This window comes from Aspergillus clavatus, genomic scaffold (genome assembly GCF_000002715.2).
Source record: "Aspergillus clavatus NRRL 1 1099423829736 genomic scaffold, whole genome shotgun sequence".
NCBI lineage: Eukaryota > Fungi > Ascomycota > Eurotiomycetes > Eurotiales > Aspergillaceae > Aspergillus > Aspergillus clavatus.
The window spans coordinates 463440-491179 of NW_001517111.1; the positions used below are offsets into that span (position 1 = coordinate 463440).

At 52.4% G+C, this 27740-nt stretch overlaps 12 protein-coding genes across 12 annotated transcripts, besides 3 other annotated features; 4 read left to right on the forward strand and 8 right to left on the reverse strand.

The window, feature by feature from the left end:
* The first annotated feature begins 302 nt into the window (after positions 1-302).
* Positions 303-326: a microsatellite.
* A 2-nt stretch (positions 327-328) lies between these two features.
* Positions 329-596, reverse strand: ACLA_058600 (uncharacterized protein; the record flags this gene model as incomplete). The annotated part of the gene is made up of 2 exons (XM_001276623.1): positions 329-380; positions 439-596. 2 exons carry the CDS (start codon positions 594-596, stop codon positions 329-331), a joined length of 210 nt encoding a protein of 69 aa, XP_001276624.1.
* A 1528-nt stretch (positions 597-2124) lies between these two features.
* Positions 2125-2145: a microsatellite.
* A 382-nt stretch (positions 2146-2527) lies between these two features.
* Positions 2528-4222, reverse strand: ACLA_058610 (beclin 1; the record flags this gene model as incomplete). The annotated part of the gene is made up of 2 exons (XM_001276624.1): positions 2528-4065; positions 4138-4222. 2 exons carry the CDS (start codon positions 4220-4222, stop codon positions 2528-2530), a joined length of 1623 nt encoding a protein of 540 aa, XP_001276625.1.
* A 614-nt stretch (positions 4223-4836) lies between these two features.
* ACLA_058620 (Myb-like DNA-binding domain protein) lies at positions 4837-6504 on the forward strand (the record flags this gene model as incomplete). Its single annotated transcript, XM_001276625.1, has 1 exon — positions 4837-6504. The coding sequence occupies one exon, from the start codon at positions 4837-4839 to the stop codon at positions 6502-6504; it is 1668 nt and encodes a 555-aa protein (XP_001276626.1).
* A 63-nt stretch (positions 6505-6567) lies between these two features.
* Positions 6568-6837, reverse strand: ACLA_058630 (uncharacterized protein; the record flags this gene model as incomplete). Its single annotated transcript, XM_001276626.1, has 1 exon — positions 6568-6837. The coding sequence occupies one exon, from the start codon at positions 6835-6837 to the stop codon at positions 6568-6570; it is 270 nt and encodes an 89-aa protein (XP_001276627.1).
* A 31-nt stretch (positions 6838-6868) lies between these two features.
* Positions 6869-8351, reverse strand: ACLA_058640 (putative cysteine synthase; the record flags this gene model as incomplete). The annotated part of the gene is made up of 5 exons (XM_001276627.1): positions 6869-7032; positions 7098-7714; positions 7772-7890; positions 7942-8001; positions 8058-8351. 5 exons carry the CDS (start codon positions 8349-8351, stop codon positions 6869-6871), a joined length of 1254 nt encoding a protein of 417 aa, XP_001276628.1.
* Positions 8352-8573: 222 nt separating this feature from the next.
* ACLA_058650 (class I SAM-dependent methyltransferase) lies at positions 8574-10214 on the forward strand (the record flags this gene model as incomplete). The annotated part of the gene is made up of 3 exons (XM_001276628.1): positions 8574-8907; positions 8978-9948; positions 10005-10214. The coding sequence occupies 3 exons, from the start codon at positions 8574-8576 to the stop codon at positions 10212-10214; spliced, it is 1515 nt and encodes a 504-aa protein (XP_001276629.1).
* A 545-nt stretch (positions 10215-10759) lies between these two features.
* On the forward strand, positions 10760-12775 carry ACLA_058660 (putative acetamidase; the record flags this gene model as incomplete). The annotated part of the gene is made up of 7 exons (XM_001276629.1): positions 10760-11198; positions 11251-11363; positions 11419-11642; positions 11713-11987; positions 12068-12243; positions 12311-12593; positions 12660-12775. The coding sequence occupies 7 exons, from the start codon at positions 10760-10762 to the stop codon at positions 12773-12775; spliced, it is 1626 nt and encodes a 541-aa protein (XP_001276630.1).
* Positions 12776-12857: 82 nt separating this feature from the next.
* On the reverse strand, positions 12858-14754 carry ACLA_058670 (indolepyruvate decarboxylase family protein; the record flags this gene model as incomplete). The annotated part of the gene is made up of 2 exons (XM_001276630.1): positions 12858-14417; positions 14503-14754. 2 exons carry the CDS (start codon positions 14752-14754, stop codon positions 12858-12860), a joined length of 1812 nt encoding a protein of 603 aa, XP_001276631.1.
* Positions 14755-15338: 584 nt separating this feature from the next.
* ACLA_058680 (tetratricopeptide repeat protein) lies at positions 15339-17402 on the reverse strand (the record flags this gene model as incomplete). Its single annotated transcript, XM_001276631.1, has 2 exons — positions 15339-17153; positions 17232-17402. 2 exons carry the CDS (start codon positions 17400-17402, stop codon positions 15339-15341), a joined length of 1986 nt encoding a protein of 661 aa, XP_001276632.1.
* Positions 17403-17843: 441 nt separating this feature from the next.
* On the reverse strand, positions 17844-18874 carry ACLA_058690 (nucleic acid-binding protein; the record flags this gene model as incomplete). The annotated part of the gene is made up of 3 exons (XM_001276632.1): positions 17844-18273; positions 18361-18843; positions 18867-18874. 3 exons carry the CDS (start codon positions 18872-18874, stop codon positions 17844-17846), a joined length of 921 nt encoding a protein of 306 aa, XP_001276633.1.
* A 585-nt stretch (positions 18875-19459) lies between these two features.
* ACLA_058700 (putative C6 transcription factor) lies at positions 19460-22384 on the reverse strand (the record flags this gene model as incomplete). The annotated part of the gene is made up of 7 exons (XM_001276633.1): positions 19460-19768; positions 19824-20528; positions 20594-21367; positions 21423-21454; positions 21513-21735; positions 21792-22206; positions 22263-22384. The coding sequence occupies 7 exons, from the start codon at positions 22382-22384 to the stop codon at positions 19460-19462; spliced, it is 2580 nt and encodes an 859-aa protein (XP_001276634.1).
* A 1016-nt stretch (positions 22385-23400) lies between these two features.
* Positions 23401-23426: a microsatellite.
* A 907-nt stretch (positions 23427-24333) lies between these two features.
* On the forward strand, positions 24334-27691 carry ACLA_058710 (putative RNA interference and gene silencing protein (Qde2); the record flags this gene model as incomplete). Its single annotated transcript, XM_001276634.1, has 4 exons — positions 24334-24635; positions 24714-25840; positions 25900-26144; positions 26210-27691. The coding sequence occupies 4 exons, from the start codon at positions 24334-24336 to the stop codon at positions 27689-27691; spliced, it is 3156 nt and encodes a 1051-aa protein (XP_001276635.1).
* Between the last annotated feature and the right edge of the window lie 49 nt (positions 27692-27740).

Sequence of the window (27740 nt, forward strand, 5' to 3'; positions counted from 1 at the left end):
CTGCATGATCACTTGGTTCACTAGTCATTACCAGCCCCAACCAACTGTTAAGTGTCAAGTTTAGTACCAGTGTGATGTGCACAGTGCACACTGCACACACTACCCATCGTCATTTATGCAAGATATGCATCCCCCAACCAGCATCATGTCATGGCCCATCCCATGATTTCCATCTCTCCTCCTTGCTTCAACGGCTCGATGATCCTTTGCTCCCTGAACCTTTACTCCGTGGGGACTGACTTCGTGTTCCCAGATCCTAACGGCCAGCTTTCAAGGTCCAGTAAACCCGGGCCTAGTTTCTACTTTCTCTCTCTCTCTCTCTCTCTTGTTACCGAATTGGAAGCATCGGGATGCTCTCTCCAAATCGCCTCTCCTCTCCGCTACATATGTAGACAAAGAAAGGCAGAAAAAAACACCCCTTACCCTACCCTACCTTACTTCACCCACGTAAGCCTCATGTCCTCGCGTGACTGCGTGACCGCCGGAGCCACTGTCAAACTACAGAACCATCCATGTCCATGTCCATGTCCCTGGCCGGGAGCGGCCCGCAGCATCCCTTGTTGGCATGCAAAACTGATCATCCTCTCCTGAATCATGGTCCAGCGTTCAACATCCCCCTGACTCTGAGCTGTAGCGTAAAATTCGGAACGGGGGATTAAAAAAAAATATATATATATATATATAGAAATAAAATAACTCAGGGTCAAAGTCTGAAAAAAAGGAAAAAAAAGTACAGAAACCCGGCGCTGTGGGTCGGGGGAATGCGATGAGGGGAATGGGATCATCATCATTCATGGGAGGACGTGATGTGGCCGGAGCAGATCAGACCAGACTCTCGGACTCTGGGTGTCAGAGACATGTAGGTCATGTCTAGTGTACACTGTACACTGTGTAGTGGGTAAGTAAGTAAGTGAGTTCAGTCCATTCCGTTTTCTTTGTTCTCCCTGCGCGGAGTGCAGTAGTTTAATTTGGGTCCGAGTAAGGTATAGAAGGGAAGACAAAGAAGAGAGAGTGTGAGTGGAAGAAGATAATAATGCAGTTAGTTACTAGTTAGTTGCTACTACTGTCTAGTGTCGAAACTTGGAATTGTCTACAGCGTACAAACACGGTGATGTCTGTCTATCTATCTACCGTCGAGGTCTCAGGCCGTACTTCCTACTCAGTAGATAGATACGGCGTCTATAGTACTCAATCTCAATCCATAGGATGAAGGCTAGGTCGAAGACTAGGACTAGAGGCAAAGACTAAGAGGCCTAGGTACATGACTAGACCGACGCACAACTCCCTGTTATCTGTCACCCTCCAACTAGAATACAAGTGGCCCCGAACTAACTGCTGGATAGAAGGCACTATGAAGAGGGAAGCGCCTCGTCCCTCCACTCCCACCGGACTAAGGTAGACAGACTTAACACTGCCTCCAGTATCTACGGAGTAGTCCAGTACCTTGGTTGGCACTTGGTAGTTGGTACTTTATTATTGTCCATTTGTCCTTCCCCGTAGGAAAAACTAAAAAAGTTACAGGAATCTGTCATCCAGCACTGGCCAGACTAACGGACGATCTCCCGTCATCCTCATATTAACTACTGAGTATTATTGCCAAAATGCCAGAATGCTATGTAAAATTGCCTGCCCCCTGCTTTGTGACAATGACGGAAGAAGGTGGCCACTGGGGCCAGGAAGAGAGGCTAATGCGGCCACTCGAATAGTCAGTCGCCTTCCTCTCTCCTCCATCTCCCTAAGTCCCCAACAATGGATATTTCCATAAGCGTCGATTTGCGAGAAGTGGACAGTCTCGACTCTCTTCGAAATTTTCACCTCAAGCATTTGCGCTATATACTCGCTTCATTACCGACCATGCTATGTCCGAGAATGCCCGTCGTTGGCTTTCCTCCCCCTGGCCATATACCGAGTTGAGCAACACGAGAAAACAAAGATACCAACCACTCAGTCTCATCGCCGTCGAATTGCATTGCACGAATCCGCCATTCCTGCGGCGTTATCGATGATCTATGCTGAAACCGTCAAACCGTCATCTTGAGATCATGGCCTGCTCATCCTATGATCCTCCAGCGTAACGCAAGGGCAAAGGGCAGTGTTTCCCGCAGCATTCACTTCCAGCAAGGGAAAAAAAAAAAAAAAAAAAAACTCGTTAATTCATGCCGGCTGACTTCAACCCATACGTTGGATGGCCGAGGGAAATCGTGTGGCCGCTCGCGTGCCATTTATTAGATCCCAGATAAGTCACTTCCGGATACGTAGGGGTGCTTCCCCCCCAATTGGTATCAAAGCGCTGGAGCAAGAGCTTGCAAGGGCGATGACCACTTCATTGGCCATAGGTAGCGCTTGTCTGGGTGGATTGCAGTAGCCACTGTCTTTCCATAGGCCTGAAAGCAAGTGCACTTTCGCTAAATAGGACTGGTTCTAAAAAAAAAAAAAAAATTCCAAAAAAAGGGAAGAAATTGACAGACAAAGAAAGCCGTATTATGCAGCACATCTCCATTGTTGTCTTGTAAGCTGCCTGTATTGGCTACTTCCTAGTAGGACTCGCCGTAGCGAGCCTGGCCTGTTCGCCGGCTGCAACGGCTGCAGCCGCCACGGCAGCAGAGTTACTGGAGCCAGCACTGGCCACATTGCTTGCATGCGCGAGCAAGAATTTGCAACATGTCAGCGTGTACTTGCAGGCTCGCGTCCAGGTCTCGTCATTCTGGTTGAATCCCAGTTTGATGCTCGCATCGCCGATTTTGTCGCGTTTGATCTCGTACGGCAGCTTCAGGCCTGTTGCAGCAGTGTTGCCGTGACCCCGGCGAGTCGAAGAGACCGGCGGCGGCGTCGACTCCACAAATTCACCCAGCTGACGTAAACATTCGAGAAAGGCGACCATGCCCGCATCGAACCGGCGGTGAAGCCAGGGAAGATTGAGTGGCAGGTCGCCGGAAGAGAACAGGTCGAGCGTGGTGATCTTGGGAGCCGCCGAAGCGTCTGCGGTACCACCCCCAAGCACAGACTGGGCTGGCGACGGCCGAGGATCCTCGATCTTCTCGATCCTCGACATCGACCCCATTGGCTTCACTCGGTATCCTTGAAACTCGAATCCCAATTTCTCAGCGATGGTGGCCAGCAGGAGCGCTGTTTGGCCCCAAGCAGCGTTGATCTCGGGCCACTCCACTGAGGGGTTAGTCAGACGACCCAGTCGCAGACCATTGATGGTCCCAAAGTAGCCGTCATGGCCTATGCAAAAGGCGTCATTGTAGACATTTGTTCGTTGTAGCCGTTCCAGCTGGCGTGAATCATGGTCGTACCGCATATTCAAGGCATCGCGCTCATTCTGAAACTCGGAGAGCGTCAACGCGAACGCGTTCCGGTCCCGCCAGAACTTCTCTTCCTCGAGGTCTAGCTGCTGCGACTGTTCCTCCAGATCAGCAATCTCCTCGTCCAACGCAGCCTTCTCCTTCTCCAGCTCAACTAGTTCTGCGAACGCCGCCTCCTCCGCTTCCAAAGTTTCCTTGAGCGACTTCTCAGCCGCCTCAAGTTCCTCAGCGCTAGGAACCGATGAGTTCAGATCCCTCAGAAATGAGATGTAGGCATCCCGCTCCTTGGTCGCAGAAACAAGCCGCTTCTGTAAACCGTCCACAAGCATCTCCGTGCACTCAACACAGACGGGATGATCGATATCGGAACGGGCAGTTATAACCTCGAAGAGTCGATTTGTCCTTTCCACTTGATCTGAGAAGGCTCCGTCTTCTTGTTCGCGCTCACTGGGTTGAGCGCCGGATGCCCGCTGGTTCCCCCATGCTTGACCTTCTCCGTTTGTGCTCGAAGCGTGGGGCGGTCCAACCTGGGACTCTGTGAGCATCACAAACGACATGTTGCCGCTGTCCCCCCGGCCTAGTCGGGAAGGATGACTCTGCCCATTGCTGGCAGGCCGAGGCGCGGGAATTGATCTTCGATAGACTGGTGCTGTAGCATTCTTGGAGACCCGATCGTAGAGCTCTCGTCTGTCGGGGGGATACGATAGGCGCGTGGAGGAAGTGGCCGTGTTCTCTGGGTTGGATTTGCCCGTTGAGCCTATTCAGCAGCATCAAACACAGTGGTCAGATCGGATATTCCTTGCGACGAGAAATGCAGGCTGGGCCTTACCGACGAGCAAGTCAAAGGCCGCTGGATTGAGCGACTCAAGCGAGTTGTCCAACTTCAACGGGGTCCGACATTTCTGGCAATACATGTTGGCGATTTTTTAATGAAGATACCTGTCCCATTCATTCTGATAAAAGATGGCTCGTCATGTCATGAAGAGCGCGATGATTATCGATGTCAGGATTGATTGTTAAGCGCATGGGGAGAAATGCAGAGTGTCGGCAGGGAGAGCGAGACGTCATGCAGCAACCCGCGCCCAGCATCGCGTGTTTTGGACGTCCGTCTCCGACCACCTCTTTGGGGCGTGGGTTCTTGAGCAACATTCTACAACTTAATCATGAGAATCAGAGGGAGTACAACAATGGATTTGCACTCATGAATAGAGTGGTCATTCACTAATTTTTCTATTTCCTGCTTTGTTTGAATCGCATCCCACCCTCGTTCCGCTCATCTCAATGAACTAATTGTACCACCAATGCCTGCAGCACTTCGACTTCCAGATCTCCTTCGATAATTTCGATTGCAGAGGCCCAACGCTAATTTGACCGGTTTTTTTCGCGATTCTGTATGATCTCTGATCGGGACAACCCTCTCTTCCCCTTCTACTACATCGCAACCACACCTCGAAAAGTTTGAACTCGGCTTTCCCTTGATTCATATGCATCTGCAGCATCTCTACAACTCCGTCAGTCAACGAGTCCAATGGAAAGGCCTCAGAAAAGACCCCGGCTAGCCTTCGCCAGCGATGGCGACACGGAACCAGACGATATCGACCTGCAAGAAGCTCGAGCTCATAATGACTTGCGCCTCAAATCGATCTTCGAAGGTATCTTTGAAAAGTACGGCAAAGACTTTACAGAAGTCGGAGACGAAATCGATCTACAGACAGGGGCAATCGTGGTTAATAATGGTCATCTACGGGGGATGTCAAGCGAAGACGATACGGGAGACCAGCACGGTTGGCTGTTTGAGGAAGAGAACGAGGAAGACGGGAACTTGTTGGCTTCTGCGATGAACTACCGAATATCGGACATTACTATGGAGGGCTCTACGCATGACTCAGGGACTGCGTTCGGCGGTGACAACCCGCAAGATGGGGCCCAAGCGGTGATGATACCATCCCCAGCGTTCGGGTTCGATCGGTCTTGTGAGGAATTGCAGCCACATGGAGCAGACGGCGCCGATTCAGATAGAGACGACGACGACGACAAAAGTAGCGTGGATTCCTTGCTGGATACCGCTCTATGCGTGCAGACCGAGTCAGATGCAGTTCCCGGTAATTGGGTCCCAGCGAACAAAATTGAGGCTATCCCCGGAAAACCAAAAGCTACGGCCGAAACATCCATCCAATCCCAACTGCAGCACGGGAGCACTCGTGCTGAACCAGTTGAGTCCATTTGGCGTGTACCTGAGATCCGCGGGATGTTCTCGACGCCTTCAATTAATAAATTGCGCCAAAAAATCCCCTTGACTGCTGTCCGCTCTGCATCTCCTCTGGGGGCGGGGTCCCTGTGGGCGCTTCCTGGAACTTCGAGGCGCAACACAGATGGCAAAAAGGGGAGAAGCGCAAAAAAACTTGGAACCGACCAGCGCAAACACGAGGCGCACCATTCTAGTCCCGTCCTCCAGGACTGGTCTTTCGCAGAAACCCCGGATGGAAACGAATCGGACGACCCTTTGCAGGAGGATTACCAACCATCGCCAACACCTAGAAGCACTATCAACATCAGGGGCAAAAGCAAGGCCCAAGCCACCACTCCAAGCCGCACAAAGGACAAGAGCAATCACCCTGAACCGCCTCCTTCGCAGCAAAATCCTAGCCGCCAGCTCCCTCCGGATCCTCCCCATGAGGTCACCGAGGCGAAAAGACCAGAGAACCGGGTTTCACAAGCGCAGCCTGAAATTGTCATCATAACTGCAGACCAGGATGATCCATCGATCGAGACGCGTGCAAATGCTGAGACTGAGCCGAAAGCAAGTCCTGTCACAGTCCAGACTCCAAGCCAAACCAGATCTAAAAGAACAATCATGACACCAGATGAAGCAAAACTAATCGTCCGCATGAGGCAAATCGACGGGAAAAAATGGAAGGAGATTCTACACTATTTTCCACAGAAGAAGGAGATCAATCTTATCCAATGGAACCACACGCACTGGAATGAGCGGCAGGCAAATCCCCCTCCGCTATCCAGACCTTGGTCAAAGCCAGAGCTCAACAAACTGCGGGCTCTGAAGGACCAACAGGGTCTAGGTTGGTCCGAGATTCGTGCAGCCTTCCCCGGTCGTTCGCTTCAAGAAGTCGAATTCCAATTGTTGTGTCTTTGGGCTGAATCTGGAAAGGATATCAAGGCGGAGAGCAATGGCCCTTGATAATTAAAAAAAAAAGCCCACAGGTGATGAGAAGGAGAATTCCGTTGAGGATAGCCATTTGGCTTAACCTTTGCCAATGTCTCTGGATGGCATGGATTTCATGCGAAAGTAAACGAAGACATACCCATCCTCACTTCTTGCCTGGGTTATCGAGCGGAAGTTAAGGGGCTGACGCGTCATGACAATAACACAATAGCATAAGCTGAAACGGCCGAGACTGAGAATAAACCGAACTCTGAAGCCATGCTTCATATCATCGTCGCGGTCCTGTTTTCTGTAGCTGTCGAATTTGAGGTCGATCCTTTGCGCCTCGATGAAATACCCAGCCGGCATTTCGCCGTAGTAGTAGGCACTTCACAAAAATTTATTGATCGTCCTTGGCGTTCAGAACATCCTCAAGCTTGGTATCTACCGCACCGCCGACATCTCCAGCTTTGGCCCAGAACCTAGACAGATGTCTTGAGCCAGAGTCGGACAGGACAGTCACGATCCTATGACCCGGACCCATCTTCATTGCTGTTTTGACAGCTGCAAAGCCTGTAGTATAGCGATCAGCCATGATCTAGCAAAGCAGATGTCAAGATAATACTCACAGTTCACTGCACTGCTGCTTCCGACAAAGATACCATCCTTCTCGACTAGCCATCTAGCCATGGCCAGCGCTTGCGCATCTGTCACCCGGACAGCGTCGTCAACGAGCTCCTTCCCTACTTCAAAGTTTGCGGTCACGCGGTTGATCCCAATACCCTCAACAATCGTGTCGACTTGTCTTCGTCTCCGAGTGCCTTCTCTCTCTTTGACATCAAACATGACACCGTAACGCACACGGTTATACAGTCCACTGCCCTGGGGATCGGCCAACACTACACTCAAATCCGGAATGCGCGGCTTCAGAAAGAGCGCGACACCGGAGATGGTCCCCCCGGTTCCAGCCCCGGCAATAAAGGCGTCGAGTTTCCCGTTGCACTGGGCGTAGATCTCTGGCCCTGTGCCGTTAAAATGAGCTCGCCAGTTAGCTTCGTTCTCGAACTGGTCTGCGAAAAACCCTCGTCCACTATCAGGAGACAGTGTTTGGGCGTCAGCGAGAGCTCGCGCTCGGTTGACGAAGTTGTCCTTCTCCACAATCGGCGCGGGAGGAACACGGTCTACTATTGCGCCAAGTTTGAGGAGTAGGTTGGACTTTTCAATAGCTTGGTCGGATGGCATGCAGCTTGCGGGTATCAGCGAGCGAAATGGGACCCAACAATAGCACTTGATCGGTTCTTACATGTGCGCGAGATATCCCTTCGCTCTCGCGAGGGAGGCTAGGGAAATGCCGGTTGAGCCGGAGGTGCCTTCGTAAATTGTATCTCCCGAATGAGGCTTCAGGATGCCATTCTCTTCAGCCTGTAGAGGTCAATGATTGATCACATGGAGCAAGAGTCCAGGTTATCATACAATCTCGATCATGCTCAATGCTACACGGTCCTTGGAGCTCTGGCCTGCCCCATTGAGAAACTATACGACATCAGTATGAATCTACGCATAATGGAATAGGTAGAAATAGCGGTTACCTCAGCCTTTCCCAAAATCTCACATCCTGTCGCATCTGACAAGGATTTGATGCGGAACAGAGGAGTGTTTCCAATACAGCCCTCAATGCCTTCCACAATCACCGGTGGACCTGGTCTAGCAGCCAAAGGTTCTAATGAACTACTCTGCAGGCCAGTGATGGATTGAGAACGGCCAGATTGAGTTCCTCGGAGCCGACGCTCCAGCTCTGGATAGACAAGCTCTGCGAATCCTAGGGTGAGGAGGACACCAGCCACAAAGGCGGTTCCAATGTAGACCCGAGAATGGTCGCTCATCTTGAGAAGAATCGAAAACTATCCAATGTCTTAAATAATCCAGGACCGAAGCAGTCCGACAACGTTGAACTGACAGAGTGAGGTCCAGTCTGGAGGAGAGTCGGAGAAAAGCTCGGGCCACATGGAGGAACTCCTCCGCCTCCAGCATCGTCATCTCTGCCATTTTGCTGTCATGTGCAACCATTATTACTGCACTTTCCATTCATTTCCAATTATCGTCTCATGGACAACCCCATCCTGAGTCAGCTGTTCCGACAGCTGTTTCGACATCCTGCATGTCAGTCCTTTCGAGCGTCGTCACGACTGCCGACTCGCCGAGCAAACTGTGTCCCACTGCCTGGCCCATCTCGTCAACAATGTCGCTCTTTTCTCACGCGACGGTCGCCGGCTAAACGCAAGAGTACGGATGATGGGATGCATTGGCTCAAGCGCGGGGACTATCCCAAAGACATCGAGGAGGAATTGAAAACATATCCGCTTGTCACGGCGAAGGATTTGCGGAACCGTCGTGAGCGCCCGCGGCAAGTGAAAATGTTGACACGAGAATTCATTGATGGTATGTGCTTTCGGATAGGATGACTGTGAGGTATGTGTGCGGCGTACTAACGTAATACTCTGCTGTCCAGATAGCTTATACAATCCTCATTATGGCTATTTCTCGAAGCACGCGACCATCTTCAGTCCGGGAGAGCCGTTCGAGTTCAACAATATCGAAGACGGACCCGCTTTTCATCGAATGCTAGGAGAACGGTATACAGAATTTGAGGACAAATTGGATGAGACAAAACCGGACATTGCTCGTCAGCTATGGCACACTCCCACGGAACTGTTCCGACCATATTACGGGGAGACAATCGCTCGATACTTGGTGTCAAATTACAAGCTGACATTGTACCCCTATCATGATCTAATCATATACGAGATGGGAGCCGGAAACGGTACAATGATGATCAATATCCTGGACTTCATCCGCGACACAGATTACGAGGTTTACCAGCGAACCAAGTTCAAGATCATCGAGATTTCGCCCGCGCTTGCGAGCCTGCAGATGAAGAACCTGACAGACTCCATCAATGCTGCAGGCCATATGGACCATGTCGAGATCATCAATCGATCCATTTTTGACTGGGACACCTATGTGCATTCGCCATGCTTTTTCCTCGCATTGGAGGTGTTCGATAACTTTTCCCACGATGCGATTCGATACGACACTAAGACGGAGCTTCCTCAGCAGGGTAGCATTCTGATCGATGCGGATGGCGAATTCCACGAATACTACAATCCTCAAATTGATCCCGTGGCCTCTCGGTTCTTGCGCGTCAGACAAGCTGCGGCCCGTCGACCGTTCCCCAGTCCGTTAGGACCCAAGCTTATGCGCCAAGTCCGTGGTTCTTTGCCATTCCAGAGCCAATACACCATGCCAGAGTATATTCCAACTCGGCTGATGCAATTCTTCGATATTCTGGACAGCTACTTCCCGGCCCACCGGTTGATAGCCAGTGACTTTAGTAGTCTCCCGGATGCTGTTCCTGGAATTAACGCGCCTGTGGTGCAGACCCGCTACAAGAGACGGACTGTGCCTGTGTCAACCCCATTCGTAAGTTGGCCCTTGCCTGGATATACGTGCAAATATGCTAATGGGACAACTAATAGGTGCACCAGGGATATTTCGATATCTTCTTCCCCACCGACTTCAACGTCACTGAGGACCTCTACCGCGCCATTACTGGCAAGCTGACGCAGGTGATGAGCCATGAAGACTTCGTTCGGCGGTGGGCATATATTGAGGATACCGAGACGAGGAGTGGCGAGAACCCGCTATTGAGCTGGTATAAGAACGCCAGCATGTTGATGACAGTTTGATCACTGTACTTATAATGTAGATAAAATCAAACTATATCATACCCGAGTCTTCTTCTGTCAAACGGGCTTGATCGAAGGGACCGCGGATTGCATTCTACCGAGGAAGCAATGTACTTTCTAACACAGCCGAGGACTGCTGTAGCCCAATTCCTTCTTTGTACTCACACGACCACAAACAAACCTCGCTACCTGACTCGCTCTGCGTGACGGGATCCGGCAGTACAACCTTTCATCCCCTCCTTCTCTTGTCCCCCAACAAGCAAACAGATCCCAGAGATGAGATGTTTTAGGACACGAAGGATTCAGCCTGAGTCGGGCAGAAGACCTATCCTCGATGCATGAGACCTGTATCATGTACGGAATGTGTCCGCTCGCGACTGGTTTAATGCCAACTTTATACAAGTCATACTGGGCATCGAATTGTTTAAGACTTTTCTATATAAAAGACATCTCTAAACAGAGACTCACAGAGACTCTCACCTCGTCTGCCTCCTACTTCTCTTTTTCCCTCACATCCCCTCCGGCTGAACAAATAACTCCTCAGGATGACCATCCCCTCGTGGAAATCAATCGTTCATCGAAAACGCGCCGACCAGCTCAAAGCTATTCCCTCGTCCTGGCGCCTTTCCGCGACAGTCCTCACGCCTCCACTGCCCGATACCCTCGAAACCATCCGAACATGCGGCATTCTCTCCGCCCAAGAGCTCGAGTGGACCGAGACTAACGATGTGGCGAAGCTACTAGCCCTCCTGGCATCGCGAGAGGTGAGCTCCGTGCAGCTGACCACGGCATTCTGCAAGCGGGCTGCCATCGCGCAGCAGATGACGAAGTGTCTGACGGAGATCTTCTTCGACCGGGCGCTGGAGCGAGCCAAGCTGCTCGATCAGATGCTCGAGAGGGACGGGGTGGTGACGGGGCCGTTGCATGGCTTACCTGTATCTATCAAGGACCGGTTTGACTTGCAAGGGGTGGACAGTACGGTTGGTGAGTACTGCAGTATCGCTCTCTTGACAAACTCCGGTTCTTAATTCTGTAGGATGGGTCGGTTTGATCGGGAAACCGGCGCAGAGATCCAGTTCGATTGCCCGACTGCTGGAGTCAATGGGTGCGGTGCTCTATGTCAAGACAAATATCCCGCAGTCTCTGATGGTCTGTACGCCTCGCGTCCAATGGTCCGCACGCTGCTAACACTGCCGGGGCCCAGATGTCCGACTCCTACAACCATGTCTTCGGCCAGTCCATTAACGCGTTCAACCACGAGCTCATCTCCGGCGGCAGCTCCGGAGGCGAGGGCGCCTTGATCGGTGCTCGGGGCAGCATCCTCGGCATCGGCACGGATATCGGGGGCTCGATTCGCATCCCGGCCAACCTGCAGGGTCTCTACTCCATCTGTCCCACGACGGGCCGTGTCCCGTGGGATTGCTCCTTGTGAGAAATGCTTGTACCCGTCCTTGGTACGTAGAGTCATGAGCTAACGCGGGGGATTCTGGGCATCCAGCATGCACCAGCACTACCTGGTCCCTCCTGTCGCAGGCCCCATGGCAAGGAGCCTCTCAACGATCGAATGCTTCATGCGAGCGCTTCTGGACTCGAATCCGTGGGACGTCGATCCGGGATGCATCCCGATCCCCTGGAGGAAGGAGCTGGCGGCTCTACCAAGCAGAAAGCTCCGAGTGGGAGTCGTCTTCGACGATGGAGTGGTCAAGCCCCAACCTCCTATATCTCGTGCGTTGCGGGAAGTGGCTGCGAAGCTCAAAGCAGACGGTCATGAAGGTATGTAACTCTGCGGCTGTCACGAAAAGAAAGGGGGGGGGGAAACAAAAAAAAGAAGAAAATAAAACTAAGTCCTTTAGTACTCGAATGGAACACTTCCCTCCACGAAACCACCACAAAACTCTGGACAAAAGCCATCCTCGCAGACGGGGGGACGCATTGCAAGCACCTCTGCGACATTGTCGACGAGCCTTTGATCGAAGGTATGGTGGTCGGGACTGCAGCAGACCAACTGACTCTCCTTGAACGGGAAAAGGTAAACTCCCAACCCCAGTGGCGCAAAGGCATATACAGCCAAGGTCACGCAGCTTACGATTATACAGCTGGAGGAGGAGAAATGGGCGCTGCAGGAGCGATTCCTCAAACAGTGGAAAGACAGCGGCATCGATGCCCTACTCATGCCGGTCACGCCCTGGGTTGGGTACAGGCCCAAGACGTGGGTAAAGAGTACCCAATGGCTGGGCTACACGGCTCCCTGGAATCTCCTCAACTACGCCGCGGTTACGGTTCCGGTGACGAGCGTTGATCCAGCCCTGGATGAACCCGATGAGGATTGGCTGGCGCATATGCCCCGGAACCAGTCCGATGCATTTAACCACGCTCAGTGTAAGACACAAGATCTACCTTGACTCTTGGCGGTGCATACTAATACTAATACTAATATCCAAATAGACGATATCGAGCTGGTGAAAAACATGCCAGTCTGTGTCCAAATTGTTGGAGGGCGCTTCGGGGAGGAGAAGGCTGTTGCCGTTGCGAAAGTGCTTGATGAGCTTCTTCATCTATGATCGGGAAATGAGACATAATTTTAGACCATATTAGATCATAAAGATTGCAATTTCAGATCAACTCAAAGCATTTCAAGGGCCATTACAGTTTGGCCTGACCCTCATGGGCATTCCCCTGCCAGGCAAACCCGATTTTCTGCCCAATGCCCGGTTCCACAATGACATTGACAACCGTAACTGTATCGCTCAGGAACCCCTCCCGCGTCGCAGTCTCTAGTTCCTCCTCCGTACGGACAAAGTATCCCTTGCCACCGCACATGGGACCTAACTGCTCATACCGAGTCTCATACAAGAGACTGGTTGAGCGCAGGCCTTTCTTATGATCGTCCTGGCCGTCCGATTTGGTGTCGTTGGTCGCCGTCTGAGCCTGCAGCTGTTTCCATGAACTCTCGGAAGCGCTATCGCCGTGGTAGATGCCGGAGTTGTTCACAACGAAGATGAGCGCGGGGATACGGTACCGCGCCATAGTCTCGATCTCCATAGCACTGAAGCCAAATGCGCTATCGCCTTCGAGCGCCACAATCTTCTTAGGTTTTGCCGTGGAGGCTGGAGAAGCGTTGAACGCCTCGTGAGCGGCAATGATGTAGCCCATGCCCACACCCATCGTGGCATACGTGCCAGCGTCCAGACGCTGGCGGGGATGATTAAGTGGGAAGACAGAGCGCGAGATATCCATGGTATTGGCGCCCTCCGACACATACACCACATTTCCTTCTTCGAAGGGTGTCAATGAGTTTAGCGTAGACTTGATGATATGGAAAGCCCGCTGATACGTCAAGGGCGAATTCTTCGGTGTAGGAAGCATCGCAGCCTTCTGAGCCTTGGCCTCGTTCTTCTTCGCCGACTCCGCCAGCAGAGTGAGGTACTGGCTCGGAACCGCAGAGGAAGCATACCGCCAGTTCGAGAGGCTGGTCAGCAGCTGCTGCACAACCAAATCAATGTCCCCGATGATCCCGAGCTCCGCCGTTCCGGCATTCCGGCCAATCTCCTCCGCAGAGATATCGACCTGGATGATCTTCGCTGTGGGCGACCACTTCGGCGGCTCACCGAAATGCAAGATCCAATTCAGCCGCGCCCCAAGAACCAACACCACGTCCGCGTGCTTCAGCGCCGCGCTCCGCGCACTGGACACATTCAGAGGATGCGAATCGGGCACCACGCCCTTCCCCATCGGCGTCGGCAGGAATGGGACCTGCGTCTGCTCGACCAGGCGGCGGATCGCACCCTCCGCCCGTGCATACGCAGCTCCCTTGCCGATGATCAGCAGTGGTGAGCGCGCGGATCTGAGCAGCTGAGCAGCCTTCAAGATTGACGCAGGGTCCCCACTGGCCTTGGGGGGCGCAGGGACAAGTAGAGTTTCCGGCTCCGGTAACCGAAAGCCAGGCGTCGATTTGCCCTGGATGAGGTCGGCGGGCAGGTCGACGAAAGTCGGTCCGGGACGGCCGTACCAGCACGTTCTGTAAGCATTTTGGACGGCACCGGCGACATAGTCGAGCGACGGTGGGCGCACCGCGAACTTGGTGTGCGGGGTGAGGAAGGAGATAGCGTCCATTTCTTGGAAGGCGCCCTTGGAGACGCCTGATGTCTCTGCGGAGCCGGCGAGAACAAGGAGAGGGAAGTTGTTGGCCGCTGAGTTACCAATCTAGACAACAGACAGGAGAGTAGTTAGTCAGTGATTGACCTCAATCCTGCGGCTTGTAGAGCTCCAAGATCTCAAGAGCACTTACCCCAGCCATGGCATGGAGAACACCCGGCCCTCCTACGACAAGACAGACGCCTGGCCGGCCTGTCATGTACCCATAGACGCTCGCTGCGTAGCTGCATGCTTGCTCATTGCGGAAGGCAACGAAGCGGATGCCCAAATCGATGGCTTCTTCGGCAATCTCCACCACGGGGATGCCAACAATGCCGAAGATAACGGTGACGCCTAGATCGCGCAGCGTCCGGGCGATTAGCTGAGCACCAGTTGGGACAGCCATGGTGGTGCTTGTAAATGAGACAGCGAAGATTCAAAGATGAGGAGGCGAAGATAAAGGCTCTACATGCCGCGTTGTTGAGCTTCGGAGGATGGCGATGGATGAAGAGAAACTCTCGCGCACTTCCGAGGCACAACACGCAATGACGCAACGCCGGATAATCCCCAGGCAGCTCAATTCGACATCAACAGCAACACAGCGGTATATTGTTTATTCAAAGCGATCTTAGGAATGCTGATACGAGAGTACGTCTGATTGAGCGATCAGGAAGTGTTTATAGGACGAGGTTGGAGATTGAACCGAAGAGTTAACTTTTAACGACAGCTCAATAGCCCCCCGAATATATTGAACTCCCTCTGCAGTCTGAATGAATATCTACTACTGAATAGCAACTTCTCCATAATAATAAAGCCGAACTCGCTGTATGTTGACTTAGAGATAAAAGATAGATATAAGACCATGGTATCCAACAAATCAACCGTGACATGCAATTAATATCCCCGACGATGCCAGATCCCGACCTTCAGATAGACCTGAGCCGTTCGTTGTATAAAAAAACCAGAATGCATATAAACGAGGCATCTCCCTTAAAACTCGAATTCCTTCCGGAAAACGTTCACGTCCATGCCCGCTACCACCATGTCGGACAGATCCCGTCGTCCCATCTGACTGAAAACCCGCCGCAGCGTGTCGTACAGGTTGGTGCTCTGGTTCTGGCTAATGTGGAGCATCCGCTCGAGTTGCTCATCGTCAATACCACCGTCGCCTCCAACAATCTCGCGAGCACGCTCACGGCCTTCCTGTTCAACGACGCGGTGCATGGACAGCGCACCGAGGAGATGCTGTGCGGCTTCGGGATAACAACCGATGTTGATGCAGGAGACACCAAGATTGTACCGAGCACGGACGAAGTTGGGGTTGATCGTCAGGGCTTCCTCGTATGCTTGGATTGCCTCCTCGGAGCGGCCCGAGTTGGCAAGTGTAGCGCCGAGACGGTTCCACAGCAGATGCAACTGCTCTTTCTGATTGACTGTGCCGGATTCGGTGGAATGCAGAGCAGCGGAGAAGCAGTCAACTGCCTTGTCGTATTCTTCAGCACAGTAAAAAAGAACACCCAGACCAACCTGGACGTCTGGATCCATGTGCTCTCCGGATGGTGACAGCTGGGCCGCCTTGATGAACAAATCGGTAACCCGGTCGTGGAGAACCTGGCGATCAGTGAACCCGAGATCTGCATCAGCCGAGAGATCCTTGGGGTTGATAATCTGCGGGTACTTCACGGAAAGCCAACGCTCAAGAGTGCGGTAGGCTGTCGAGTCATAGCCTTCGTTAGTGTAGGAGACGGCCAGCCCCATCAGTGCATCCAAGCTGTTTGGATCCACCTTCAAGGCCTGCTCTAGTGCCCGGATGGCAGGAAGCTCCTTCTCGTTCTGGGCTTGAGCCGATCCCAGCATCGTCCACGCTTGGACGTGCTGCGGGTCTTTCTGTACAGCCGCCTCGAATGCCAGAGCAGCCAGAGACAAGTTTCCACCTTCACGCATGATCTTGACACCTTCTTCAAAGGGATTGGTCACGTTGCGGAAAACGTTTTCTTCCTCGAACATATAGTCGCCGAGCTGAGGATCCCGGAAGCGCGTGTTCAGATTGTCGAAACCGTCCCACTCGCCCAGATCTCCCATGTGCAGGTTCTCGTTGATATCGAAAGAGGCATCTTCCTCGACCAGTTTCCTATTTGCCGCGGACGATTCAGCTTGGACTCTTTCCCAGACGCTCTCAAATTCACCGTAATCTTGTGAATTACTGGCGTCAGTAACGGGGACTGACCTGTCAAGATCGTTCAACTCCGCCTCCATAGCTGCGGCAGCTTCATCGTCCAGCGTTTGGTTGCCCGCCGTCTCCATCTCGGCAAACTGCGCCTCCCAATTCACGTCGTCTAGCTCGACCATGCGTCCCTTGCCCTTGTCCTGGGTCGTGGCTTCTGCTGGCTGCTGTTGCATCCCCATGGGATTATACGCTTGGTGCATCATCCCCATCCCCCCCATACCCATGTACCCCATATTCATGCCCATGGGCCGCTGGTAGCCGGCCATCATTGGCGACGCGGACGTAACCGGGTTTGATGTCTGTGGCATACCAGCCCGACTCTGTTGTTGGAAGCGAGCAAACTCCGCAGATGTGAATCCAGATCCATTGTTCATGATAGGACCAGTGGGACCGGCAAAGGCAGCCTCCATCCGGGCGTGCTCCCCAGCATCAAACTCGGCTGCCCACCCGGGGGAGCCTGTCCTTGGCGGAGTAGTCTGGAAGTGATCTAGCTCTCGTCGTAGCTGTTCCATTGCGAAAGGTTGTGGTGCGGTCCCGGGGATCTGGCCGGGCTGTTGTGCGGCAAACTCGTCCATCATCTGGGTGTATTACCAATCACTGGTCAGTTTGAACATATGTGACGAGCATCAAAAGTGAAGTTGTTGAACCGGCCATACCTGATCTTGACCACCCATCATACCCCGCGACCGCATGCCCTCCTGCATGCCCCCGGGACCCCGTCCAACGAGACGGTCCCGTTGTAGGGACTTATCATCTTGGACGTGCTTGGTGAATTGTGTGAGCGGGTTTCCCGCCGTTGAGCACTCAGCGCCACCGAGGAACGACATGTTGATTAATCCACTAGAGCCGCTCGTGCAGAAATAACATCAATAAGTAAATGTAAGTGAAGGGGGTATATGATTGTAGTTGCCAGAATGAAAGAAGAAGTGGATGAGAAATGCAGAACGACAGCTCCGTGGCTCGACTCCCCGAAAACGTGGGGTTGAAACCGATCGGAGAGTCGCTGATGCCGAGGTCCGCCGACCGGTCACGTGGGCTAGCTGCTGTGCGTCGCCAATCTCCTAAAGGTGAATTTGCCTGTGGCTAAGAACAGACTGGTTGAACTACGGCTGGACATGGTACCAAGATATCTTAGATTATTAGAAATCGTTTTTTTCTAGATGATATATAGTACAGTTATGAATGCCTGCTGAAGTACACGGACTATGCAGAATGGTACAACGCTAGCCAGAATATTTTATAGTCAAAACCAACAGCGCGACCAGTACTTATTCGGCCGCAGGCTTATTGTTCTCGATACGCTCTGCCCTTCTGTTGGTATGGCTGTAGTCCAGACGCAGCTGTCTGCCGTATGGAGACTTCCGGCTCAGGATCTCAAGCCCTTTCTGAGCACTCTCAGCGTCGATGAATTCGGCATGTGCGAAACCACGGGGCTGACCCGTGCGGCGGTCGATCGATACGCGAACATCGATCACATTGCTGACATCCTTGAAGAGATCGTTCAAATCCCGGTCTGTCATCTCAAATGACAGATTGCCGATATACAACGTTCTCGAAACGGGCTGCAGGGAGCGGTGTCCGTCCATGTTGGTCTGCGCGTATTGCGAAGTGACGCGACGACCTTCAAGGGTCTGCAGATGTGTTCCATCAATTGCCCGTCTGGCCGCCTCGACTGACTCGAACTGCACATAAGCAAAACTAGACAAACATTATTAGCAACCCAGCTCTTTCACAATCCCGGGTTTTCCCCTCCGGGCACGACCATGAAGAACACCAACAACTTACCCTCTGCTCATACCCCGACTATCAAGGATGACATTGGTCCTCTCCACAGCACCATATTTCTCCATATGCTTCCGCAGATCCTCCGACGTCACATCGTAGAAGAGGTTGCCAATGTAGATCGTCTCCTTCGGCGTAGGCGATTTCTCCAGCAGCCGAAGCCGCCTGGCGCGGCTCGACTGCTCCAAGGCCTTGTCGTCAGTCTCCGGGGACACGATCTCCGAGGGGTCGTATTGGTCGTACTCCCCCGCAGACCGGATCGCCGTTTCCACATCCTCGTCCTCAGGAACATTCGAACGTCTTCCTCTCCGAGAGCTGTAGCGGCTCTGGATCTCATCGCGGAACCATCTCGTCTGGCTCAGATTGTATGATGGTACATAAGAAGCCACGGGTAGCAGGGCGCGCGGTGCTACGGCGCGAGATGACCACGCCGGCGCAGCGGCCGAGGAGGTAAGGAGGCGACAGGCTGCTCGACGGAGGAAATGCCTGTGAAGAATGAATATCAGTACCGCCGCATTAGTAAGGCGTAAATCGCGTTCTTTTGGGGGGGAAAACAAGCCAGCTTACATTTTTGTATGTCTTTGAAATCTGTCGAAGTGAAGGTTCAAAAGCCAAGAAAATCGACAGAAAAACGTCCGCGAGAAAGCGGCGAGCAAACCGTCCTTATCGGTAGATAGGATCACGTGATGCGTCAGGCCATATCAAAAGTGTTTATGGGTTAACCATCCTGTGGCAGAGAACAAGTTCGTTCCTCAATCTTCGAGACGCTGGGCAGAAGTATTGTGCTCTCGTACAGGTGGTCCGGTAGAACAGGGTGTAGGTTAATATCACTATGGCCAAGAAACAAGTTTGATAGATACGTGACATTTAACATCGAGTGGAGAAGTTGCGACAAACATATACATTCATGAGAAATTTGTACATCGTTAGGATATCCATGCAAACTACCCTTCCAGTGCTAAAACGCCACGCCTGCAGAACCATTACCCAAAGCGCAAGGAAGCCTGACGGTGGGACTTCAGTTACCAAGAGGAAAAGAAGCGGCGGAGGGGCTGAGAAGTAAAGTGCCCTCTATTCCAGCAACGTATAGTCATAAAGAGCTTTACCCTGTGGATGCCGGTTTGGGTTTCAGAAGAGAATTAGGATCATAAGTTCCGGCCAGGTTAGTACCGTCGTACTTCGCCGATTCCGAAGAGAAGATGTTCGGAAAATGAGGCAAAGGCCGCATCCTGTCTGCTGAACTGCTCTGTTGCATTGCAGGTAGCTGTGCAGGCTGTATGGGGCCTTGGCCCTGATTCGGTTGTACTGCCGGTGATGGTTGTGTCTGCTGCTGTTGCTGCACGTCCATCGACGGCCACCATTGGTTTGGTAAGTCAAGATTCGAATTTTGGATGTAGGTGTCCCAAGTGTCCTGCGTTCGACATCAGTCTGCATATCCCGTGGAGAAGTAAAATCTTGAGACATACCCAGTCAAAATTCAGCTGCGGGTCAGGCATCTGTCCGAACATGGCGCTGAATGGTGATAAAGGCCCTGGAACTTCTGTAGATGGCCCGAATCCTGCCGGAACTGAAGGCGTCTCGGACACCTTGAATCCATTTTCATTGAATGCCGGGGATCCGGAATTCATAGAACTCATCCCGCTGCTCAATAGCCCCAGTGTCATCGCAGCGCTCTGCTTCTCGTCCTGAGGCTCAAATACCGGCGGCGTGGCATTACTCTCCGGGAAGCTGATTTTCAATTTGCCGAGCATCACACCAAGGACGGCGGCAGCCTTCCAAGCTTCTAGTGTCTCATCACTCATATCGTCCCAGATCTCTTTGGACCGCTGAAGAGCGCCGACCATTTCTTGTCGACGTTCCCTGCCCCACGCAAAGGTATCGCCAGAGGCTCGTCCACCAGCTTGCAATTTAAGTCCATGATACAAATCAAAGCAGACAATGCTCGCGGCAAGCAAGAAGTCAGTCGAGCTGAGGGATGTTACCCGATTCTGTCGCGTCCGCAGACGTCCGTTTGGCCTTGTTTCTGTGTGTAGCATTGATTGGAAGCGTAGCAATTCCATGGCAGAATCTATACATGTTTTTCGCGAGTATGTGAAGCGGGAATTATCCCGAGCGCGAACGATATAAGGCCGGTGTAGAACGCATTGCGCTTTATGGTAAACGCTCATTATCTGCCATTCGTTAGCAAAAAGAATGTTTTTTTTTTTTTAAAAAAAAAAGAGAAGTGGTGACACACTGCAAAGCGCGAGATAATAAGGTTTGATGGATCTAGCTGACACTCTTCCATAGGACGAATGATAAGGTGCTCTGGAATCATGTCCCGAGCTTGACGAAGCTCAGCATCCAGTTCCATCACATTGTCATATGATCCACTCTGAACGCTCGAGGTCATCTCGCTGACCCGGCCAAAGACGTATGTCAAGCGTGCCTTGGCAATCAGATACGAGATGGGGGTCGGTTCATTCGACGGCCGCGGTGGGGGTAGTTCCTTGCAGTCTTCACTAAAATCATCGTCATACAGATTTCGCGGAAGTTCCGTATCACTATCCACAGTTCGAATCATGCTTGGCAGTCCAACCTGGAAGGAGAACAGCAGATCGGACTGTCGCACAAAGGTCCATACGCGTCGGCGCATTTCGCCTTGGAAAGGGGTGATATTGGGAAACATTTTCGAATCCCGATGATATCCCATTCTCAAGGCCAACCTCGCGATGACACCTACGAGAACCCAAACTGAGATATCTGCTTCCCTTGATTGTCGGAAGTCCCCATGGAGATGGAATATCAAGGTTTCAATCAGGTAGGGGTATGGTTTGGTATAGTCGGCGAGAGTCAAACATTGAGCTACCAGATTCCGAAAAGTGCCAGCCATGTCCATGGACTTCCCGCGAAATTCGGGTGGCTCGTCTCCTTCTCGATGATATGACAGCATGGCGAGCCGCATCATGGCAAATAGCATACCGACCCACACGATACAGGTTTGAGAGGGATCTTCCCAATGTTTGTGATACTGAATTGCAAAGTTAGAAGAGCGTACGGTCCATGGAGTTGTGTATCTTGCTCACCTGAGCCTGAAATGTAGGGCCATGAAGGATGTCTGATTTCAGAATTAGTGATACGAGCAGGTATATGCGAAGGATCACATCAGTACTTACGGGTCGCTGGGTCGTAACAGTTAAAGTAGCGCGCAATAAGCATATCGGTAGTATATCTCGAGGGGAATGAAGACATGATCTCAGCTCGGCTAGTAGGCTTCATGGCTCCAAAAAGTAGGGTGGAGCCTGGAATATCAGTCGGCGACTGAGCCGTCTTGATCTTTTCGACATGCTCCTCATACTGCTTCTTGTGCGTCTGGAAGTAATTTCGAACTTCTGCAATCTGCAAGCTAGTGTGAACAGCAATCTCATAATCATGGGACCAGGAGTGAAGCTTACCTCGTTGAGAACAGAAGCCCAGTGGCCGTCGCTGATGTAGTATGATTTGTTATTGTCGACTTTCATGACGCCAAATGACTTCGTGACTTGTTCTGTATCGCTCTCCTCAGGGCCATTCAAAGTTTCATCATCCAATTCGATGTCAATTCCAAGTCGAACTGAGCCTGAGCTACTACTAGTTCCCGAGATCGCTGCCAGGGCGGCGGCGGGGCCAGCAGACTGCGACCCGTTGGTCATCAGGGACAAGACCAAACCCTCAAGTCGATCTATCCTGTTCTGCATATCATCCGGGGAACTCGAAGCCGAACTATGGACTGGATTCTTTTTTCGTGTGCTTGCTTGGGCATAAGTACAGGAAGACGCATCGCCTCGTTTGACGCAATTTTCGCAAGGATGGGCGCGATTACATTTCAGCCTGGTTGGGTCAGTCACTAGACGCTCCTGAACGGACAAGTAACAAAGTAAACTTACTTCCTGTGCCGGCAAGGGCCACAGGAGAGCGGTACTCGGTTTCTCTTTCGAATGACTCTGTATTGGCCTTCAGGCGAGACCCCGCCGATACTCGACGAGGTGGATGGTGGAGTAGGCGACATCGTGGAGAGTTTGCGATCCTTGGATGGACCCCTCTGAGAATCGTCGTGCTTAAAAAGCGTGGGTCAAAGGATGGCCCGTATTAACCTGAATATTGAAAACAAAATCGGCGAAAGGTGATCGCGGGATGTTACGGTGTCCAGGTCCCTAGCTATTCCAACGCAGAGCGATCCCAAGACACAAAGGTTTGTCCAAGTGTATCTCGTGCGCAATCTCAGATAGTATCAGACCCAAGACGTAAAAAGTTGTGATATTGGTAATGACGGGGCAGTTCCCTAGGCGATAAAAAAAACATAAACCAGGCACTGATAGGAGTATCGCTAAGTCTCCAATAGCACATCAGCGACCGAAATCAGCAGCGCATATATCTTGTTCTGCTTGGAGATCGTGGTGGGGCTGAATAGGCCGTCGCGCGTTTCTCCGATGATATCGTAGCTATTTTCTCCAGCACCGATCACCTGCTGACAGATGAAAGCGCAAAATTTGAAATATAGGATTGAAACTGGTGTGCGCGGATGATAAGAAGCGCACGGCGCGATCGAGAACACGGAGAATGGCGTGGTTCGGTGAGTGGGCGCGATGATTGACGGCGTCGGAGCGGTTTTCTTTCGAGCAGGGAGGCCAGACGACGGGTTCAAAGGAACGATCTTAAGGATCGCTCATTCTCCGGGGATATGAGGATGTCGCTATGTGATGCAGATGTGGGGAGATATATTTTAACAGTAATGTAACCTCTAGTGGAGGACAGAGATGCGAAACCTCGAAGAAGAGGATATGTAATTAGGAGAAGAAAGGAACGAAGTGAAGAAGAAGATGATGATGATCCAAAGTGAGTTGAGGCATTCTTTATTATTATCTCCGTTATCACCACGCTTGCTGCCTTAGGCCATAAACAGGGTCTATCTAGTATCTACTACTTTCTATGGTCAAAGGGAAAAAGAAAGACAGTCTGTTATTGCTATTATATTTATTTGTTCCAACATATAGCATCGTCAACTGGTTCTTTCTAGTTCGCTAGAAGAAGAAAAAAAAAAAAAAAAAAAAGGCAGGATAGCTATCAAACGCGCTAGTTATCTAGGTAGCAAGATATCTGGTTACGTTCAGACTCTGGCAGAAAACTAGACCAGTGCTCCATGAAGGATACCGTTGGTCTGAGATCTTGCTAATAATGGACTGTATCCGTGATAATTTAACAAATCATTAGTCTGTCATATGGAGTTTGAGTCATCGCAAAGCGCCTGCGAGACAGTAGATACTTGAAGCTTTGAGCAGCATGGCCACAGTTGCTAGTTGTCAACGGCCTATCAGAATGTCTCTCCAACAAGAACCTGTTGGTGTCATAATGATAGGTTGAGGTCTTGAAATTGAAACTATGAGCCCCTGCTGGACACAGTACTTATCACTATGACAGGATACATCTTCAGTCTCAAGCTTATATACACCCTTGAAGGTAGCAGGCCATCAACAATACTGACCTTATAGCTACTGAGAGACACGAACATTCACCCACCTCTGGATTGCATATCACAGGTAACTAAACCCGTTTCGAAGCACATATATCACTCTCTCAGCCTTCTGAGAAAGTACATGCTGGCGATTCGCGGGATCTTCCAGCAAACAAAGACATATCGTTCACCCTCCCTGCGTTGGTGCTGCATTAGCGACCAGTCGATTCCTGTGCCACATTGCCAACTCATACGCCCATCGTCTCACAGAGTGAATGCCGCAGCAGCGGTCTATAAATCTCGGCCTAGTCGTCATTGACCAAGGCCCCCATTAAAGTGGGGTTGCTGGAGTTACTAAAGGCTAAAGAATAGAGCTATTCCCCAGTGGTTAGCCCAATCTCCTCTAGACATATCCTTATTCCTTAGCTTCATTCTTCTACTTTTAGAAGGAAGAGGAGCATCATACTTTCTCTCGGCTTGTTCCAGCTCACTTGTTTGAAATCACCATGTCCAGCTCGAGAGGTGCTGGGGATTTCCAGCGAGGCCGGGGCAGAGGAGGCGACCGTGATAGAGGGCGTGGTGGAGATCGCGGCGGCGGCCGTGGAGGAACCATGGAGCTGCCATTCCGCCCCAACGAGTCTAGAGGAGGTTCTTTCCGTGGAGGAGACTCGCGAGGCCGGGGAGATGGATCCAGAGGTCGTGGAAGAGGCGATTATAGAGGCGGTGGCAGAGGGGATTTTGGAGGCAGAGGGGGGAGAGGGGGAGGCTTTCGTGGTGGTCGAGGGGATCACGGCCCTCGCATCTTCTCGTATGTGATATATTCCCGGGGTATATTTTATTGACATCATGACAGGACCCTGACTGTATGTTTTCTTTCCTGATCTAGTCAGGGTAATCGTGTCCCATCACCCAGTTCGAAGGTCGAACAGACTGAAACCGCCATTGCCAAAGCTCTGGTGGTGAAGCATCAGAAGTCAGCTGGCCAGGCGCGTTACCCCGAGCGTCCGGGATATGGCACACAGGGTACGCCAGTGACGCTCTACGCCAATTACTTTGAGTTGAAGTCTGTGGGGAAGGAGTTGTTCCGCTACAACGTGGATATTCTCGCCGATTCAGCCAGGACCAAGCCCACTGGGAAGAAGGCCCGCCAGATCATCCGGCTCTTGCTCGACGAGCATTTCCTGCAATATTCAAATAGCATCGCGACTGATTACAAGTCGACCCTCATCTCGAGAGTCGAGCTGCCAAGCCAGGGCCAGTACGACGTGCGTTATAAAGATGAAAATGACGATGACTATCCAGAACAGCCCCGGGTGTACCGCGTCGACTGTCAGTTCACTGGAAGACTCAACCCCGGTGACCTTCTTAACTACCTAACGTCTGCAAATTCCTCTGCTATGTTCGAATCCAAGGCGGAGGTGCTTCAGGCGATGAACATAGTCATGGGCCATCATCCCAAAACGGACCGAACTGTGGCATCGGTTGGTGCGAACAAGCATTTTGCAACGCACCCTGACCTGACTGAGCGATACGATCTCGGTGCGGGTCTCGAAGTCCTGCGAGGCTTTTTTGTCAGCGTCCGAGCGGCAACTGCACGCATTCTCGTTAACGTCCAAGTCAAATATGCTGCGTGCTACCAGGAAGGACCATTAGGGAATGTGATCAACGAGTACCAGCGTGGCAACAGCCGGAATATCTACAAGCTGGAGGCTTTTGTGAAAAGGTTGCGCATTCAAGCCATTCATATTGTCCGAAAGAACAAGAAGGGACAGGTTGTACCAAGGATCAAGACCATTGCCGGGCTTGCAACCAGGGCAGATGGCGCATCGCTTCCCCATCCTCCGAAGGTCGCAAGACACGGAGCCGGCCCCAGGGACGTTCAATTCTTTCTCGAGGCGCCGGGTCAGAAGAGCGAGCCCGGGAGTTCCAAGGGGAAGAAGGGCAAGAAGCCTGCAAAGGCGGGCCCGGAAGCAGCTGGCCGATATGTCACTGTTGCCGATTTCTTCTTGCAAGGTAATGTTCTGATTTACACACTGTGAAGCAAAATCAGTTGAGCTGACCATCTCTCAAAGAATACAAAAAGACCCTGGATCCCAACATGCCAGTGGTTAACGTCGGCACAAGGGAGAACCCATCTTATCTGCCAGTTGAAGTCTGTATTGTGGAACCAGGCCAGCCTGCCAAATCCAAACTGACCCCATTCCAAACCCGAAACATGCTGGCCTTTGCTGTCCGCACCCCGCCTCAGAATGCACAGTCGATTGTGTCCAAGGGTACCGATGTCCTGGGACTTAAGGACCCTCTTAACCCCACGCTGGTAAGCATCCTTTATTGGCACCTTTTTTTGGGGGGGGGGGAGCTAAGCTGACAGAGACCACGCAGGAGAACTTTGGCATACACCCAGACCTACAACTTGTCACGGTGACTGGACGGGTTCTTTCTGCTCCACGCGTATACTACAAGGATGCCAAGTCTAACCCACGACACATCGACACCATGGGAGGTAGTTGGAACATGAAAGCAATCAAGTTCTCCCGGCCCACCTCAATGGCGTCCTGGACTTGGCTCTATATCGACAGCGAAAAGACCAGGCCACACTTCGAGAACCCCAACGCCCTGAACGCCAAACTCCAGGAATTTGCGGCCAAATTGAACGAGATGGGTGTCACGACGCCCGCGCCGAAGCCTGGAATGATGATCAAATTGACAGGCAACAACCACGAAGGCGAGATCTACCGGGCCGTCGAGGAGCTGATGAAGCGGCACAACCCCAACCTGATCCTGTCGATCATGTACGGCAGCGACACCGAGGCGTACAACAGCCTCAAGAAGGTCTGCGACGTCCACTGCGGCGTGCGCAATATCAACGTGCTCGCGGAGAAGCTGAGGGGCGCCAACGACCAGTACTACGCGAACGTCGGGCTCAAGTTCAACCTGAAGCTCGGCGGCGCCAACCAGTCGCTGAAGACGAGCGAGCTGGGCATCGTCGCCGAGGGCAAAACAATGCTCGTCGGCATCGACGTCACCCACCCGTCCCCGGGCTCCTCGGCCACAGCCCCCAGCGTCGCCGGCATGGTCGCCTCCATCGACTCCTCCCTCAGCCAATGGCCCGCCGACATCCGCATCCAGACCTCCCGCCAGGAGATGGTCTCGGACCTAGACGCGATGCTCAAGGCGCGGCTGCAGCGCTGGGCGCGCACAAACAAGAACGCCCTCCCCGAGAACATCATCGTCTACCGCGACGGCGTCTCAGAGGGCCAGTACGACCTGGTCATCGAGAAGGAGCTGCCGCTGCTCAAGAAGGCCTGCGTGGAGATCTACCCTCCCACCGACACCAAAAAGAACCTCCCGCGCATCTCCATCGTCGTCGTCGGCAAGCGCCACCACACCCGCTTCTACCCGACCCGCGATGAGGACGCTGACCGCTCCGCGAACCCCAAGAACGGCACCGTCGTCGACCGCGGCGTCACCGAGGCCCGCAACTGGGACTTCTTCCTCCAGGCCCACACCGCCATCAAGGGTACCGCCCGCCCCGCCCACTACTTCACCGTCTGGGACGAGATCTTCGCCCGCCAGAAACCCGCCGCCCCCTTCCAGAACGCCGCCGACGTCCTCGAGGACCTCACCCACAGAATCTGTTACCTGTTCGGCCGCGCCACCAAGGCCGTCAGCATCTGTCCTCCCGCGTACTACGCCGATCTGGTCTGTACGCGTGCCCGTTGCTACCTGAGCAGTGTCTTCGACCCGACTCCCACGGCGACTCCTGCTGCGAGTGAGATCGCGGGCAGTGGCCGGGGTGGTGTGCCTGATAGCGGTGATGTTCAGATCCATGGTAATGTGCGCGACACCATGTTTTACATCTGAGGTGTGGTCTGAGAGTGATATGCCGCATTGGGGGGTATGACGAGGAGAA